At 41.5% G+C, this 19,804-nt stretch overlaps 1 protein-coding gene across 1 annotated transcript in view; it reads right to left on the reverse strand.

Annotated features, from left to right (window-relative positions):
- The window catches only part of LOC129693305 (uncharacterized), a 20,282-nt gene extending 977 nt beyond the window's left edge, over positions 1-19,305 (reverse strand). Inside the window, exons 1-4 of the mRNA XM_055635653.1 lie at positions 19,077-19,305; positions 13,861-13,978; positions 7,297-8,809; positions 2,419-5,785 (exon numbers count right to left, since the gene is read on the reverse strand). Of these exons, the coding sequence (XP_055491628.1) occupies positions 2,419-5,785; positions 7,297-8,809; positions 13,861-13,978; positions 19,077-19,305 (5,227 nt within the window). The remainder of the gene's footprint in view (positions 1-2,418; positions 5,786-7,296; positions 8,810-13,860; positions 13,979-19,076) is intronic.
- Positions 19,306-19,804: the final 499 nt, after the last annotated feature.

A 19,804-nucleotide genomic window follows, 5' to 3' on the forward strand; every position in this document is an offset into this window, starting at 1 on the left:
GAATTTGATTTCCAAAAGATACATAAAGCTTATAAAAAGATGCAAATGATCCATGAAAAATTAATACTGATTAATGGGGGAATTATCTCAGTCATGAAAAAATATTTAACCCCCATTAGCTAGCAATATGGTAACTTGGTAATTTGACTATCTGTTATTATCTCAATCAATTGAGGATTTGGCAGGTGGGTTGGCAGGAAGCAAAATACTTCAGAAGCAAAGAACTTAAAACATACTGATTTATCTTATTGCTAAGCATCTTCCCACTTCAAGATGAAACCCAGGAACACACTGGAGATCAAATATTGGCACGTCCAACTTCGCTTGCCAACACTGGACTCAGCACTGAGTCCAGAGGTGGAAACCTACTGTTTTGAGCTCTTTCCTTTAAATCGGATTTGAAAAAAACTACTGGAAGAACTCAATAAGTCAGGCAGCATCTGTGGGGGCAGAGGGATGGTCTCATTTTGGCTCTTGCATGTGTCCTAATGCAGGGTTTTGACCTGTAATGACGACCTTCATAGACACCACCTGGCCAACTGGGTTCCTCGAACACTTTGTTTTCCACTCCAAATTCCTGCATCTACAGTTACTTGTGTCTCCATTGTGTCTGCTGGATTTAATTTGGTTTCTAAGCAGCTTTTGTAAATGCCTTTCTTACAATTCAGAGATTGCAATGAGATTGCCCACTTAGGGTGAAATGTAAAGGTGTTTCTTTTGCTTTATTTTTACATGATGTAATTGTTTCTAGACAGAAAAAGGTCCTTCTGCCCATCATATTTTAAGCTGACCTTCAATATCCATTTATAACCATATAACCATATAACCATATAACAATTACAGCACGGAAACAGGCCATCTCGACCCTTCTAGTCCGTGCCGAACACATAATCTCCCCTAGTCCCGTATACCTGCGCTCAGACCATAACCCTCCATTCCCTTCCCATCCATATAACTATCCAATTTATTTTTGAATGATAAAAACGAACCTGCCTCCACCACCTTCACTGGAAGCTCATTCCACACAGCTACCACTCTCTGAGTAAAGAAGTTCCCCCTAATGTTACCCCTAAACTTCAGTCCCTTAATTCTCAAGTCATGTCCCCTTGTTTGAATCTTCCCTACACTCAGTGGGAAAAGCTTTTCCACGTCAACTCTGTCTATCCCTCTCATCATTTTAAAAACCTCTATCAAGTCTCCCCTTAGCCTTCTGCGCTCCAAAGAATAAAGCCCTAACTTGTTCAACCTTTCTCTGTAACTTAGTTGCTGAAACCCAGGCAACATTCTAGTAAATCTCCTCTGTACTCTCTCTATTTTGTTGACATCTTTCCCATAATTAGGCGACCAAAATTGTACACCATACTCCAGAATTGGCCTCACCAATGCCTTGTACTATTTAAACATTACATCCCAACTTCTATACTCAATGCTCTGATTTATAAAGGCCAGCACACCAAAAGCTTTCCTTACCACCCTATCTACATGAGATTCCACTTTCAGGGAACTGTGCACAGTTATTCCCAGATCCCTCTGTTCACCTACATTGTTCAATTCCCTACCATTTACCATGTACGTCCTATTTTGATTTGTCCTGCCAAGATGTAGCACCTCACACTTATCAGCATTAAACTCCATCTGCCATTTATCCAGTACTTGGTCAATAGTGTTCTATGTTTTAGTGATCCAACTATTCATCTAAATGCATCTCAAATATTGTGAGACCACATCTCTCCACCACCGCCTCAGGTAGTGTGTTGCAAATTACAGCTACCCTCTGAAAGAAATGAAATCTTTCCTCATGAGAAGAATAGATCAGGTAAACACACTGAGTGTTTTGCCCAGAGTAGGGGATTCGAGAACCTGAGGGCATAGGTTTAAGGTGAAGAGGGAAAGATTTAATGGGTTTTACACTAACAAGTGGTGGGTGTATGGAACATGCTGCCGGAGGAGATAGAAACATAGAAAATAGGTGCAGGAGTAGGCCATTCGGCCCTTCAAGCCAGCACTGCCATTCAATATGATCATGACTGATATTTGAGGCAGGTTTAATAAACATTTAGACAGGTAGGGTGGATAGGGTAGGTTTAGAGGGATATGGGTCAAAAGCAGGCAAGTGGGACTAGTTGGTCAGTAGATGGGGCATGTTGGTCAGCATGGGCAAGTTGGGCCAAAGGGCCTGTTTCATTGCTTTATGACTTCCCCTTTAAACTTCCTACCACTACCTTAAACCTATGCCATTTGGTTTTATACACTTCTTCCAAAGAGAAAGATTTGGTATTATCTACCCTATCTATGCCACTCATCATTTTGCTTCAGTCAGATTTTCCATTAGCACTTCTCCCAGGAAAATAAACAGGAAGATATTTTAATGCCAAGTCCATCTCTTGCTACTATGAACAAGTAAGATTTAAAATGTACCTTCATGTTCCTCCTTCTGAGAGTGTTTTACGTTTTCCACCTCCTTCTCATCTTTCATGTAAGCTGGTTCCTCCTTTGTCTTATGAAATGTTCTTTTAATTACAATGGTGTTTTTATTAAGATTTTCCTTTCCCGCTGAAGAATGCACATATTTGTTCTTATCTAACGTGAGCTTTATGTTGTCAACTGGCAGCACCTGCTTAACTTCTTTTTTCTGCCGTTCATTCTGAGAAGGAAATAAAATCCCAAATTCAGAGGCAACGTCCCTGGATGAGTTTAGGAAATTTGATCTTTTCCGTCCATCTGACATCATCGGATCTTTAATTGATTGCACTGGGAAACGTTGTTTAATCCTAACAGCTGTATTGGGTGATTCCATGGCTGGAATGCTCTTCTTAAACAAAGATCTGCTTTGCAGGGAGATGGGGTGTTTGGGCTCAGTAGTTCTCTTCTGTGCCTCATCCAATGACCTATTCCATGTCTCAGTGCCTGGGATCTTAGCCTGATTATCATTTTTAGTCTGGGTGACATTTTCAATTTTGGATACTTCCGAAGACTTCTGGTTAGTTTTGCTGGGCACTGCAGATATTTGGAAAATCTTTACTTCAGATTCATCGTCAATGTCCACTTTAGTGTCTTTTTGTGGATGACCAGGTTCTATAATTTGGTCAGTAGACTTGATCAGATGACTTTGCTTATGTTCTCTACACTTTTCTGCAGCAGTAGAATTAACATTCATTATCTGACCTGCCACTTGTTGAGCAATTATGCTTAATCCTCTGCTGTTCATAGATGCTAAGTGAACAGAATCTTTTTGTTGACCAGTTTTATTGCCATCATCAATGACAGCCACAGTTTTTTTCTCCCTACAATTGATAGATTGTCCCTCTTTTGTCTGTGATTCCATAATTTTATTGTCATTTTCAATGGTGTTTGATATTTCACTTGGTTTTGCCTCGAGCACGGGCACACATTCTGCTTTTTGAATGTTTTCATTCAAATCTGCTGTTGGTGATCTAATGTTGATACCTTTAACCAGTTCAGTCTTTGATGGAATAGCCTCTATTGGACTGACTGAGGGCTTAAGAGATGCCAAATTCTTGGATGAAGTTGTTTTATTATTTACATGATCATGACCCAATTCACTGTCACACTCTGTAGAGCGGATGTTATGATTCAATGCGCACTTCTCAACTTGGCCAGTTGGGCTTGGAAATAAAAGCTTGTCAATATGTAATGAAGGATTCAATGAACACATAATATTTCCAGAAGGATTGATGCCAGTTTCATGGACATTCTCCACAGCTTTCATTTTGTCTGGTTCTAGTATTGATAAACATCGAAAATTGCTCTTATTTTGAAATGTGGAACAAATAATTTTAGTTTGATTTAGGTTTGGTCTATTAAATAACAAAGGTTCTGAGTTGTTAATTGGAATTGTCTGGACGTTACTCACAGTTTTCAATGTTCTATGCACATCTTCCATCATATCCTCAACTACATGTTTCATTGAGTTTTGATCTGGTCTGAATATTTGCTGAATTTTGTGAGATTGATCATTTACAACTGGAAGAGCAATAGGTGATCTTTGTTCTTTGTGGGTAGGATATTCAGAATGCTCCATTCCCTTCACTACTGTTTTCTCTTCGGAGTTGATAATTCTTTGTTCATTTGTTCCTATTAAGGGAGAAATATTTTTGTCTAGCTGTGACATGGATGATTTTAAGTAATCTGATTTAACCACTTCCGGTTCATTGGAGTTCTGAAGTTCAACAAAATGTTTGAAAGGAAACATAGTTTCAGAATTTTGATCAGTTCTCAGTCGAGTGGTGGAATATTCATCTTCAGTTGATGGAAAACCAACAGAATTATAGAACTGTTTATCATTACTTTTAATCCTGTTGTCTGTGCTGTTGCAACAAGTACTTTCTAAAAGAGGTGGCTTATGAAATTGCATTTTTTCACAATCTATAAGTGGTGATGTGATGGCTTTGTGATGATTACGCATGAAAGGTTCAGCAAGAACATTTTCTGTTTTACTTTCCATTTTATTTGAAGGATAATCTGAGCCATTATTTTCATTGTCGATGGTTAAATATTTTGGTATCAGTTGATTCAATGGAATATCTAAATTGTATTCAAATAATATAGGATGTTCAACTGTTAGTTTAACATCAAGTTTAATAGCTGTTAATTTATTTGTTTCTGGAGAACTTATCATTCCATTACTATTATGAAGCTCTAGCATTTCATTCTTATTAGGAGAATCTGAACAACTATTAGCTTCATTTTCTGCTCTTTGGTCATTCCTGATTGACCGATGTGTTGATATATGCTCTTTGTGCACTTTAGTTTCGGAAGCATTTAAAGCACAGATCATTTCTGCTCTGTCGGAGGGCAACCAATGGTCATCGGGACTCTCTGTTTGATTAGATTCATTCTCCAAAACAGGTTCTTCAGATTGACCATTTAGTTCTTTGTTCACTCCTAATTTACAGTCACTCACTATGACCCCAAAGCTGGATTCAGAATGTTCAAAATCATCTCTGTGTGCATCCACCTGCTTGGACTCATTTCCAAAACATTCACTGACTTGAAAAGGGATTTCATCATCTCTCAGTGCATCACTAGTATCACAATAGGAAGAGTCATTTGAATCTTCATTTGATTTATTTTCATTGTCCTGAAACTTATTGGAGCCAATATGTAATGGTTCAGAGATATCTTTACTTTGAGCAGGTGTGCTTATATGTGGTAGAATACCCAGACATAGATCTATGCTTTCATCTTTGCTGTTCAATAAGTTAGATTCAAAACCTTCAGATGTAATTGAAGATTGATGATCTGTGTTCTCATTATGAATGCATAATTCTGACAATTTTTTCAAAGGTTCCTGTTCTTTTTTGCAAACGGAAGTGTTCTCACCAAGATCTGACTTCTCGCTTTCTATAAAACAATCTAATTTTAAAGAGTCAATAAAATGCATTGTGCTTTCAATCTTTGGTTCATAAATGCTTCTTTGATGTTCTTTTGATGTGCAAAATAGCTTATTTTCTCTTGAAATAAGATTTGATTTTTTTCCCTGTAAAACCTGAACCTGATATTTATCTTTAAACTCATTGCTTTGTGAAACTGCGCTGTCCAGTATTGGAGGATAACTTAAAATTTCAGAATCGGTCTCAAGTCTTTGACAAGCAGCTTCTTGGTCATGACTATCTTGTGTCGATGAACGTATTACATTGGTATCCAGAGGCAAGAGATTTGTCTTTTTCTCCACACAAGCCATAGGTTTATCTTCAAAGAGTGAATTTGTAATGCTTTTAATAAAGCTTGTTGCTTCATCTTTTATGAGTAGTTGTACTTCATCCTGCCAAAAACACAAAATGGCCAATAATAAATTTACTGAATGATAATGACTTAATGGGTAAACCATGATAATGCTAATTTGTTTCTTTCAATTTATCTTGTATTAATCATAATTTTTTTTGTTCATTTCTATCATTTAATATATGTTTTCTCTCACTGATTTATTACTTACATGAAACAATATGTTCAGTCTGAAGAAGGGTTTCGGCCCGAAACGTCGCCTATTTCCTTCGCTCCATAGATGCTGCTGCACCCGCTGAGTTTCTCCAGCATTTTTGTGTACCATGAAACAATATGTTTGTTTTGGATTCTTTACTGCTCAGAACCTTGTCCCTGGTTCAATTTGTTAAGTTAAAGAATAAACTCTGTCTACTTGAAGATGGATTAAACTGAAGTGTATCGAGGAATTAGATATAATCACAAAATGGGTGAGAATTTGGGTAGAAAATAGATGTAAACATGGATTCTTGAAACAATTACTGAATATTGAAAATAATTACAATGGCTAAAATGTGGCCCCAGAAATAACTGTCAAGCTTCCATTCCATCTCCTGAACTCTCTCAAATTGCCTATCTCTCCTGGAAATGGTCCCAATACTGCAAGAAAGCCCACCTGAGACTTTGAATAGACCTATCATCCATCGGGAATGTCTCCAATACTGTTTCTCCTCTGGCCAAGGAGAATAGCACTAAGAGCTATTCAGGAATACAGTGAGGAGAAAGCAATACACAAAGTGCTGGTGGAACTAAGCGGGTCAGGCAGCATTTGTGAAGGGAATGGACAGATACCATTTTAAGTAAAAATCTTTCTTCAAACTGACAAAGAAGGTCCCTGAGAAAGAAGACAGCACGGTGGTGCAACGGCACGGTTGGCAAGGTGGCAACTTCAATGTCAATTATTCACATTGATAATAACTCGTGTATGAAAATAGTTATTAGTTATTTAAAGTTTCAAACATGTATAGAGTGGTAGAGTCATAGAGCATAGAACCAGGCCCTTCGGCCCAACTTGCCCTCACCGGCCAACATGTCCCATCTACACTAGTCACACCTGCCAGCGTTTAGTCCATAAGCCTCTAAACATATCCTATCCATATTTCACCACTTGATTTAAGGGAAGTATGCTCAATTGATCAACAAGTCTTCTATTTATATATGGACTATTCTGAACAGCCACACTGAAATATGATGCCGAACATGGTACTCGTGTACACAAGTTTTATATATGTTCACTGTGTTTTGATTAGAATGACAGCCTAGTCTGATGCTGATGCACTACAAACCAAATGTTGTTTAGGCTAAACAGTCTGGATCCATGCTTTCCTCGCTTGGGTGAAAGACATTATAGCAAAAGACGGTTTAACCTCCGCGAGGTTAACCTTTACTCTATGGTTATTCTGAACTTGATTTGATGATAAATAGTTTTGTGCGCCGAATGTGGTCCCGCGGGAGTTCAGAGTGTCAATTCGTGTGAGATTATATACAATAAAAAGTTGGATGGCCTAGTCATACCTTGTCTGAAGAACTGTCCCCTTTTTCCTCAGAGCTCATCGCCGTCTCTTCTCTGTCATGAGTGCACTCTCGTTCCATGCGAGTTGTGTCGTTTTTCAAACTCGGCGGAGTTTGGACATACCATCCCCTTGCGTGTTGGGGTCTGCTGTCAGTCGCGGTATCGCGGTTTTCGGTCGCGCTGAGTCTAAGAGCCGGCGATTGCGCGGTGTCTGTCCCCAGCAGCGAGTTATACATTTCGCCTGCATCTGATATTCCGCCGGGTGACAGCGTTTTTACTCCACCATGGCTACTGCCAGTGTCCTCGGGGCTGTCTTCCGTTGAGGGAAGTTTCAGCCAAAATTCCTTCTTCAAAACCTCCCCCTTTTTAATTTCAGTTGTTTTGTCTCCGTCCACCTTGTCCAAATCGATTCGGTTGCCCGAGACCCATTCGTCTCTCTTTCCGCCAACGTGGTTCTCTTTGACCTTATCTGTTGAAGCTGGTGACCGCTTTAAACTTTCCCCTTTCTGGGTGGCAGTCTCGACCTCGATGGGCAACTGAGGTGGGATAGGGCAAGATTGAGCTCCTCCTTTACCAGGACGAACGCGACTCTCCTCCGATGTCCAGGAACTTTCCTTAAGAGTGGAGGTGCGGGTGGAGCATGCCGTGCCCTCGTTGCCTACAGCCGCGGGTTCTGGTTCACATCGAGGAGATCCATTCAGGTCTAGGGTCGTCAGCTTGCAGACAGGGTGGCCGAGGGGCGCGGGGTGGCCGGTCAGTTTCACCGGGTCAGTTCCAGGCTCCTCGCTCTGGGCTGATAGCAACAAATGAGCTGCAGTTTCCAGTTTGCCTCGCCACGCCGCGTTGTCATCATCGGTCAGAATATCGGAACACACCAGCAAGTCCAAATAATAGTGGTCTTCAGGGGTCAGGGAGCTCGTGGCTCCACTGAGATATGCTGGGCTGCACGGCTCGGCGGCATCTCTTGGGAGACCCTCGCAACTAAAGTCAGACATTCGAGATAGTTTTCTCCTTCTCCTTGGAACAGCAGCTCCAGAAAAGTCGCCCAGGCGAGTGTTGCAGCTCTGATCTCCCACTGAGAGGGTCACTTGCGACCCAGCAGCGGTCTCCGGGATTTCGTTCAGCTGATGCCTCTTGCCCGTATTTGGGCGGCGGGTAACAGCTGAGGCTTGTGCCTCGTCCAGACTGTTCTCATAAGCCGCAACTGCAACTGGGCGCCTCTCTAAGCTTCCTTGTTCTCCACCTTCAACCGGCGGCCGTGCTCGACGCTCAGCCAGGTGCAAGTGAATGCTAGCTGTTGTAACCAAGCCGTCATCGCCGCGACCTCTCCGACCATTCACCCGAGAATAACTTGGCGCCTCCTTGGCCCGATTTCTCTCTTCCAGTTTCTGCATCATCCGTCGCTTCACCTGAGCTTCCGTGACCAAACCAACTTGCAAAACCGAGGAGCAGATGGCGATTCCCTTTGCGTTTCTGGCAGAAACTTGGTAGACTGCAGCGTCGTTTTCCGTACATCTGAAACGGGCAATGGGTTACTACTGAGCGTTTGTCATGCACTAAGAAGACTGTGATGGGCGCTGGCGATGGTTAGTTTACCGCGTCTGGGCTGCGCACGCCACAGCCAGACTTTCATTTGACAGACATAAGGTAGGCATCTTTTTTTGTCGCCCCATTGGATCATTGCAGATCAATTTCCAACATAATCAGATTCAGTATTCTCTGGTTGTATCACAGACAAATAGAAGCACTGAATGGAATGGCTGGCTAAATTATTCTGTGAAACCAAAGACAACTTCAAGATTCATCCTTCTTGAAGCTGGAATAAAATATATGTATGCAATAACATCCCTCCCTGCAAGCAAGTGGATGTCATACTAAATTAATGAGAATGACGATATGAAAAGATGGAGAAATTCCAATTCCTGTATCTCAGATGTACATTCCCCCAATGGGCTAACTACCAAATAACCCACTAGTCACTAGATCACAAATAATCGCCACGGATAATAAACACGGGAAACTTTAATGTCTTCTGTAAACCTATAGTAGATATATTAATACAATCAGAAATGTAGGCTTCAAGTGAGTAATCTTTGTTTGATAGTTCTTTGGTGATAGCTCTTCGAAAGCACCGTGGAGGTGAATTGGTAACAGATATCGCTGCGTCAAATTATGGAATATTTTGTCAAAATGAGAGGCTGTGGCGTTTCAAATGACGTAAGAACCAAGGACTTGGCAAGAGAGTGGACGGTAATACCTAACTTGGATTATCACTGGCAAGGAAGGTACAGGAGAACAATGGGTCTCTGGTGCTCTAAGTAGTGGGCAAATTACACTCGTGACAAAGTTAGAATTTGGATTAATTGTTGCAGAGTATTGTAAATCATGTGAGGGGAAGATGTTGGGCTTGAATCGCATTGATATTGAACATATTGCACATGGATGCGTAACCATCTGACATAAAGGGCAGCATTGTGCAAGCATATTCTAAGCTGGATGCGTGCACACTGCCATATTGATAATTACTCCAGTCAAGATATTTGGGCCACAGGCCAAAAGAAAATATTGGTTAACGCCTTTGTTAATGTAAAAGACAGAGCATCAGCTGTTTGAGGCCCCTTTACTGAAAATGGGCTGCTCTTATTGCAGCTGCTACTTAAGGGCATGGGCACCGACTGTCAGCAAATTATTGTGAAAAAAACCCCATAAGACAAAGGTACAGAACATGGCCATTCAGCCCATCGAGTGTACTCCACCATACAATCATGGATTATCTATTCCACCCCCCCCCCCCCCCCCCCCCCCCCCCCCCCCCCCCCCGTTCTCCTGCCTTCTCCCCGTAACCTTTGACACCCTTTCTAATCGAGCCTATCAATCTTTGCTTTAAATATACTCAATGTCTTAGCTCCACAACAGGTCACTGTAGCAGTGAATTCCACACATTTTCAATGTATGTTTCAATGAAACCGCCCCACATCCTTCTAATATCCAACGAGTACAGGCTCAAAAATTTCAAATGCTCATCATATGTTAACCCAATCATCCCTGGGATCATTCTCGCAAACCTCCTCTGGAACCTCTCCAAAGCCAGCATATCTTTCCTCAGATATGGAGCTCAAAACTGCTCGCAATGCTCCATACGTGTCCTCGCCAGTGCCTTATGAAGCCTCAGCACCTTGACTCAGAAACAGAGGAACACCTTTGTGTGCACCGCTAGTCAATAGGCAATAGGTACAGGAGTAGGTGATTCGTCCCTTCGAACCTCCCCCAACATCGGGAACATGTTTCCTGCCTCTAGCGTGGTCAAATGCTTAATAATCTTATACGTTTCAATAAGATTCCCTCTTATCCTTCTAAATTCCAGAATATACAAGCCCAGCCACTCCATTCTATCAATATATGACAGTCCCACCATCTTGGGAATTAACCTGGTGAACCTACGCTGCACTCCCTCAATAGCAGGAATGTCCTTCCTCAAATTTTGAGACCAAAACTGAACACAATACTAACTGGGGCCCTGTACAACTGCAGAAGGACCTCTTTGCTCCTATACTCAACTCCTCTTGTTATGAAGGCCAACATGCCATTCGCTTGCTTCACTACCTGCTGTACCAGCATGCTTACTTTTAGTAACTGATGAACAAGGAACCCCAGATCTCGTTGTACTTCCCCTTTTCCCAATTTGACACCATTTAGATAATAATCTGCCTTCCTGTTTTGCCCACGTTAATCCACATTAAATTGCATCTGCCATGCATCTGCCCACTCACCCAACCTGTCCAAGTCACCTTGCATCCTCATAGCATTCTCCTGACAGTTCACACTGCCACCCAGCTTTGTGTCATCTGCAAATCTGCTAACGTTACTTTGAATCCCTTCATTTAAATCATTAATGTATCATTAAGTCACCAAAGCTCTGCTCCATTTACCCATTCCCGTCCCTCATTGGGATTAGTAGGACAGTGCATTTACACTCTGTGGAACTGCTAGGCACAGAGCAATACAGCACAGAAACAGGCCCAGTATATGTCCAAGTGTCTTTAGAATGTTATAATTGTATCTGCCTCCACTGCTTGCTCTGGCAGCTCGTTCCATATGCATACTAACCTCTGTGTGAAAAGGTTTCCCCTTGCGTCCCTTTTAAATCTATCCTCTCTCAGCTCAAGTTGCCTCTGTGGTCTGATTGTCAGCTGCAGCTCATTGGATAGGACATAAATCCCAAGGCAACTGCTAAAGCCTAAGACTCAAATTTGTGTGAGTCTTCTGACTTCTGGCATGCACGCTAAGTATGTGACCTTTTTCAGTCCAAATCCAGGCTGATACAAATATCTATCATATTGCATGTTTTAGCGATTGATGACAATTTCAAGTCAAGTACGTATAAGACTAAAGCCAACAGGTGGCCTATCCTGCATATACACTCCATTTACAGCACTTGCCTTGACAGGAAATAAGACACCATCACTAGTCGATGCATTTTAGAATGAAGCCAAAACAGTCTTAGGAATTTTTCACATGCAAAGATGCTTGGATGAATTCTGAAAATAACATCAGGTCAAAAACTTGCATGGGGTTCTTGGGTAATGCACGACCTTTACGTCAGCAGACCTTAACCTTTGCAGACAAAATTGAAGGGCATACACTTTAGCATAAAATTAGCAAGGCGTCTCAAACACAAGGTCAAAGCCACAGTATAGTAAAGGACAGAAGGAAATCATTCAGCCGACCAGCACCAGACCAGTTCTTTTAAAGACCTATTCAATTATCCCATCTCTTGTGCAGATTGCCCTGGCCTTGTATTTTATGGGCGGCACGCTGGCGCAGCGATCGAGTTGCTGCCTTACAGCACCAGAGACCCGGTTCGATCGTGACTATGGGTGTTGTCTGTACAGAGTTTGTACCCTCTCTCCGTGACCATGTGGGTTTTCCCTGGATGCTCTGGTTTCCTCCCACACTCTAATGATGTACAGGTTTGGAGATTAATTGGCGTTGGTAAACATTTTTTAAAGTCTTTAGTGTGTAGGAAAATGCTAGTTTACAGAGATCGCAGGTTGGCGCAGATTTGGTGGGTTGGAGGGCCTGTTTCCACACTGTATCTTTAAACTAAACTAAACTTTGAAATATGTACGCAATTTCCCTATAAACTTTACAAATTAATGTGTTTCTATGACCTTTCTCAATGTGAATTCCCTTTACATAAATACGCAACATTAAAAACAAACTTTGTGTCATCTATAGTCACAGAGTCATACAATATGGAAACAGATCCTTTGGCCCAACTCATCCACGCCAACGAAGATGACCCAACTAAACTAGTCCAATTTGTTCGCATTTGACCCATATCTCTCCAACCCCTTGCATCCATTCAATAGACAATAGACACTAGACAATAGGTGCAGGAGTAGGCCATTTGACACTGCGAGCCAGCACCGCCATTCAATATGATCATGCTGATCCATTGATTTTCCACATCTCTATAAGATCACCCACTGTCAACTGCAAGCCAATGATTAAAGTCCTAACTACTCAATCTCTCCATACACTTCAGTCCCTCGAGTCCTGGCAACACCTTCATAAATCCTTTCTGTACCGTTCCTACTTAATGTCTAAAATCCCCAAATTAAAATGGACCATTAATTTTAAATTAAAATTAAAATTAAAAATTGGCCGTGGGAAGTAAAATGTGACAGTACCAGAGAAGGTGCTTGGGACATTTAACAATATGTCAAGGACAGAATTATTCCGTTTGGCTTGTTGTCTATGGAGATTGAGGGAAAATCTAATCAAGATGTATAAAGTTAGGAATAGTATAAACAGAAAAGTCCTATTTCGCTTAGCAGAGAAATCAGTAATTTGAGGGTATAAATGATATGCTTAGTTTAGAAGGGAATTGAGATAAAATATTTCACTCAATATGTGGTAGGGGTTTGGAACTTACTCCCTGAAAGGGTTTGTGAGGCAGAAACCCTGATCACATATAAAATTACCTCGATAAGCCCTCGAAAAGTGATAACTCAGAAAATTCACTGGAATTTAGAAGGATGAGAGAGGAGCTTAAAGAAACATATACAATTCTTAAGGGATTGGACAGGCTAGATGCAGGAAAAATGTTCCCGATGTTGGGAGAGTCCAGAACCAGGGATCACAGTTTAATAATAAGAGAGCAGGCCATTTAGGACTGAGATGAGGAAAAACATTTGCACCCAGAGAGTTGTGAATCTGTGGAATTCTCTGCCACAGAAGGCAGTGGAGGACAATTCACTAAATGTTTTCCAGAGAGAGTTAGATATAGCTCTTAGGGCTTACGGAATCAACGGATATGGGAAGAAAGCAGGAATGGGGTACTGATTTTGGATGATCAGCAATGATCATATTGAATGGCGGTGTAGGCCCGAAGGGCTGAATGGTCTACTCCTGCACCTATTTTCTATGTTTCTATGTTAACTCGCTGAACTATGCACCAAGCGCTGGGAATAGGGTTAACCTTGAATTCATTTTTAGCAGGTATCGAATGATGGGCTGAGTGATCTAGTGTTCTGTAAATTTCATTGAGGATAACCATTCACCTGTATATTCTGAGAGCATGAACTTTGCCATCCTTTAATGTTTCAAACTTAGTTGGTTCAAGAGGTTTGGTGAGCTCCTTGTCTCCTTTGTACCAGATTATTTCTGGTTCTGGATTACCTGTGTAGAAAATAAATCATTGTATATTGATAATAAGCTTAGATGCCTATAAGGCAACTTGGAAAACATGAAAAATATAATCTTAATAAATTAACTTACAGGACTTGATAACCTGATAGCAACTTGATAAATCATACCTACGGTCATGCAATGACTGAATGTTGAATTCACTATTTAGTGTGTTGAATAGAAATTATTTATGTATTTTGATAAAATGAAATTGTCATCTTCCATGCTGCCAATTTGGAGTTTACATGTTCTCCGTGTGGCTGCATGTGTTTCTTACCACATCTTAATACATACTGGCTGGTATTCAATTTGCTATTGTAAATTACCATTGTGTAAATTAGTGGCAGGAGAATGAATTGGAATGTGAAGGAGATTAGCTACTAGGGCATAAGTGGACGAATGAGATTGCTCTGAGACACAATATTGATATAATGGGCCAATTGGCCTTCTTGGTTGCCTATTTCAAATGGGTGTAAAGTTTCAGCAAACCTTGATAACTTCACACTCTTTTTGTGGATTACCCAGGTAATGAACCGGTTCCACTTTTACTGCTGTCTATGAATTGGAGAATACATATAAATCATTCAATATTGTAACAATACCTCTACAGTAGTGTAATGAAGAGCATCAAAAGTACAAAAGACAGATAAGAAAGAACAATTACTAGAAGTGGAGAGATAGAAACAAATATACTAAGATGAACTCAGAGCCTGGATTGGTGTTTGGGACTATGATGTTGTGGTCATTGCAGAAACATGGTTAATACCATCATCCCTTCCAAGCTGGTTACCAAGCTCACAGAACTGGGTCTCTGTGCATCCCTCTGCAATTGTATCCTCGACTTCCTCATCCACAATCCACAGTCTGTTCGAATTGGCTGAAACACTTCATCCTCAGTAAAGGGGCTGTTCCACTGCGGCGACCTAATCCGCGAGTTAAGAAGTGTCTTCGACCTTCAAGCTCGAGGATACTCGCCTGGAAAACCTCGAGCAGGATCGACTGTCTGCGTTGAAACCACGAGCTGGATCGACCAAACGCATGCACACACTCACACACACACATCGCAAAGGCGGGGGCCAGGGAAAGCGGGGGAGCACTGTCTGAAATTCACACCCGCGAAGAAGAGGAAGATAAAAGATGGTTGCACAGTAACATAGCTGAGTCATTTAGAGAGCACGGAGGTGGGGGTTGGACGAGAGAAGGGAGGAGAGGGGGAGAGAAGCAGAGAGAAGCGGAGAGAAGCGGAGAACGGGAGAGAAGGGGGAGAAGGGGGGGGGAGAAGGAATGGAGACACTTTTAAGAAGTCAGACAACCTATAATAAAGTTTAGCGGGCATTTTACCTTCCAGTCGGTTTTCCTGGGCCTTGAAAACTCCAATGAACCAATCAAAATGCCCGGTCAGCGAAGGAGATTTCCTACCGCTGCTCTCGACTGCCTGTAACTAAATAGCGACCCCACTACTCTGCCTACGAGTTAAAAAGAACCATCCTGACCAAATTTTACTCGCGGAAATTTTTTCAAAATGCTGACATTTTTTCCGCGCCCTAGCTGAGGCCACAAGAATTCGAGAACTTCCCTCGAGCATGAAGGAGAGTTCCAGTGACCTCATAGGACCGCCTCGGACCACGTGTCGACCATGCTGCAAGTTTGAGTCGAGGGCAAACTCTTCTAAACTCGCAGATTATGTCGCCGTAGTGGGACAGCCATTAGTACAGAAGCACCTCAAGGCTGTGTGCTCAGCCCCCTGTTTTACTCACTCTATACCCATGACTGCGTCACCCGACATAGTGCGAACTCCATCATCAAGTTCGCCAACGACACCACTGTTGTTGTGTGAATCACAGATGGGGATGAGGCAGAGCATAGAAGTGAAATCGACCGACTGACCAAATGGTGCTAGCACAACAACCTGGCTATCAACATCAGTAAGATCAAGGGACAGATTGTGGACTTTGGTAGGGGAAGGATGAGGATCCACAACCCTGTTCACATCAATGGGATGATGGTGGAGAGGGTCAAAAACTTCAAATTCCTGGGCATGCATATTTCTGAAGATCTTTCCTGGACCCAGCACACCAATGCAATTATAAAGAAGGCACATCAGCGACTCTACTTCCTGAGAAGATTACGGACATTCAGCATTCTCCTAAACTTCTACAGGTGCACAGTAGACAGCGTTCTGACTGGTTGCATCGTGGCTTGGTTTGGCAACTTGAACGTCCAGGAACGAAAAAGACTACAAAAAGTTGTGACCACTGCCCAGTCCATCACTGGCTTTGACCTCCCCACCGTCGAAGGGATCTATGTAGTCGTTGCCTCAAAAAGGCAGCCAAAATCATCAAGGACCCACACCATCCTGGCCACACACACATCTCACCATTGCCATCAGGAAGAAGGCACAGGAGCCTGAAAACTGTAACGTCCAGGTTCAGGAACAGCTTCTTCCCTGCAGCCATTAAACGAATTAGCCCTGAGTTCTGAATTGCAAAATACTATTATTATTATTATTGCACTATATTGGTTATTTATTGAACCTTTTTTATTCTCTTCCCCCGTTATGTACTATGTTTACATGTTCACATATTCTGTTGTGCTGCAGCTAGTAAGAATGTCATTGTCCCATCGGGACATGATAATAAAGCACTCTTGACTCTCTTGACTTGGTTGTGAAAGGGACATGACTGTCTCCTCAATGTTCTGAGCTTTCAATGTTTCAGATGTTATAGAGAGGGAGGGAAAAGAGATGGATGAGTTGCTCCACTAATCAGAGAGACTACCATGGTGTCACAGTAAGGACATACTGCGGCGATACGAGTAGATCTTAAAATTAAGAAATGTTCAAGCTCTCCAATGGGATTCTACTGTAGGCCCACTAGGATAGAGTAACATTCAGAAAGCAAGTTTGCTGTAATCTTTCTTTCTGATGATGAACTCTGCTTCATTTGCAGCTGCTTTAGTTGGAAATTCAGTTTATATTGGACTTAAGCTATTTCCCTTAGGGGATGATGTGAGTGAGAAACTTTGGTGCTTAACTCCATTTGAATACTGTTAGCGAAATTAAAATAATTATGTCCTAATCAATTCCATTAACAGTTCACCAAGCATTTTCCACTTGCATTGTAATGGTTCATTTTGGGCATTATTATAGGAGTATTCATGCACATCAATCAGATACTGGCTTTACCTTTCACTAAACGTTATTCCTTTATTATTTATCTATGTGTATATTGTAACAGGCCCTTCGGCCCAACTCGCCCACACCGGCCAACAATGTCCCAGCTACACGAGACCCACTTGCCTGCGCTTGGTCCATATCCCTCCAAACCTGTCCAATTCATGTACCTGTCTAACTGTTTCTAAATGGATGGGATAGTCCCAGCCTCAACTAGCTCCTTTGGCATCTTGGTCCATACACCCACCACCATTTGTATGAAAATGTTACCCCTCATAATTTTGTAAACCTCGATAAGTTCTCCCCTCATCCCCCTGCGCTCCATGGAATAGAGACCCAGCCTACTTAACCTCTCCCTATAGCTCACACCTTCTAGTCCTGGCAACATTGTCGTAAATCATTTCTGAACCCTTTCAAGCTTGACAAATATCTTTCCTATAACATGGTGCCCAGAACTGAACACAATATTCTAGATGCGGTCTCACCAGCGTTTTATACAACTGCAACATGACCTCCCAACTTCTACACTCAATACTGACTGATGAAAGACAAAGTGCCAAAAGCCTTTTTGATCACCCTATCTACCTGCGACCCGACCTTCAAGGAACTACCGTATTTCATTTATACCATTTTGAGTTGCTAAACTTTGGGAAAAAAAAAATTAGCCGTTGTGGCGGTCATTTGCATTGTGTATTGTTTTGCATTGCGTATTGTTTTCATATAAAACAAAGATAATGTATATACCGGTAATAAAAGAAATACAGCGTTCGGAATGAAATAAAATTTTATTGCGCACAAAACAAAAATTACAATATCGAAAAACATTCTAATTTTCAAATCCGAAAAATTCACTACTATTAGGTATGTTATAAAACTTACCTTCAGCGGTGCTGCAATTCTGTCACTGGCCGTGTGTGCGACTTTGGCGCCTTTGAGAGAGGGGCGAGTTTAAAATGACGTTTTTTCCAGCCTGTTCAAATCGATCTTTGTCAGGCTGTTTAGTTGCTGAAGAAAAATCGCTGCGACTGCCATTTTATTAAGTTTATTAAAATTAGCTCTGGATAATTTAATAGCAGGAGTAAAATTAAAATCGTCTTCTAAAGCCGTCAACGCCGATAACGGGACGGATCTCACGTAGGGGACAAAGCAAGGTACACCGTTTATTTTTACATATAAACGTTCTTCTTAGGATGCCTTTAATCAAAACTTCACGTTGCGAAAATGTGATTATGTAAATATACGAACCGGCAGTATTTTTCCTGCCGCTATGGGGTTCAATTTCACTGCAACCGCAACGTTCCAAATTATCGCGTTCCACAAAATCCCACTCGCAAGATGATTTAAATGGCCATTAATTTATGGGAATTAAACACTAAATTCCTTCCATTTGGGCTATAAATTCATCACAATGAGATTAAAAAATCATGTTATATTGTGAATTCTTGTGTGAATGTTATTTGGACACTTAGGCTATTTAAAAATGTTACCCTTTTCTTAAGAAACGGATAGATGTTTAGATCTAGTAATTGAATTTTGTAATTAGCTACAATTAGGTAACTAACTAATTATATGCTTTAATTTCAGGTCATCCAAGTAAGATTGTTTCATATTTGTTTCAGAATGCTTCAATCTATAATAACTGAAAATTTATTTCAGTTCTCTTAATTTTTAAGAAAGTTATGGGCTTTTACCTGTCCTTGATCACAGCTTTTGAGTTAAGTCAATGGAAAAGCAATAGGGAACAAGATGCTAATTTCCGAGTATGAAAATGGCCATAACTTTTTTAATACTGAAGATGTGAAAGTGAATTGGGTGTCAAATTAAGCTTCTTTTTATGCTTTATCTGACGTGATAAATTGCTGACTTGATTTTTTAAATCTCAAAATTTTGTAACATTGCTACTACTATCATCCAAACCTTCAAAGCATGATAATTTATCAGGGTCATGACTGCTGTTCGAAATATCACTATCATCAAATAGAATGTTGTCTTCTGACGCGTTACTAGTGCCACATTTTTTCAAAGCTTTGACGACAATTTCAGTCTTAACATGGTTCCATGATTTAAAAACCCACTCGCACACCTGAACAATGGTTGGCCTTATTAAATGACCTGTTGGTGTTAGATCATGGTCGGTGCTCTTCATGCACCGATTTCATTCCTCTTTCATAAACGATTTAAAGGGTTTGTTGATGGATATGTCCAATGGCTGAAGTTGGCAAGTTAATCCGCAGGGGATCACTGCATTCACGCCATGAAGGCCACGCCCCTTCTGCTGGGAGGGGGAGGAGGGACTATAAAACCCAGAAGTGTGTGTGTGGCCCAGTCTCTGCAAGATGGAGGAGGGAGAGGTCACGACCCGCTGTTTTTAGTGGCCTTGCACCCTGCTTGAAATGGTATGAAACTGCACTTTAATTTGGTGGCCTTGCACCCTGCTTGAAATGGAATTTCAAGGAATAGCCGTGAGTCAACTGCCAGCCCACGAGCCGTGAGTGAGTGAGCTGCCAGCACAACAGGCTTGAGTGACTGAGCTGCCAGTACAAGAATCCATTCGGCCCACAATGTCCATACTAGCCCTCTGGAAACCGGTCCCTTCAGCCCACAACACCCATAATAGCACTCGAGAAAGCCCCCCCCCCCCCCCC

The sequence above is a fragment of the Leucoraja erinacea genome, chromosome 1 (assembly GCF_028641065.1).
Source record: "Leucoraja erinacea ecotype New England chromosome 1, Leri_hhj_1, whole genome shotgun sequence".
In the NCBI taxonomy this organism is placed as follows: Eukaryota; Metazoa; Chordata; class Chondrichthyes; order Rajiformes; family Rajidae; genus Leucoraja; species Leucoraja erinaceus.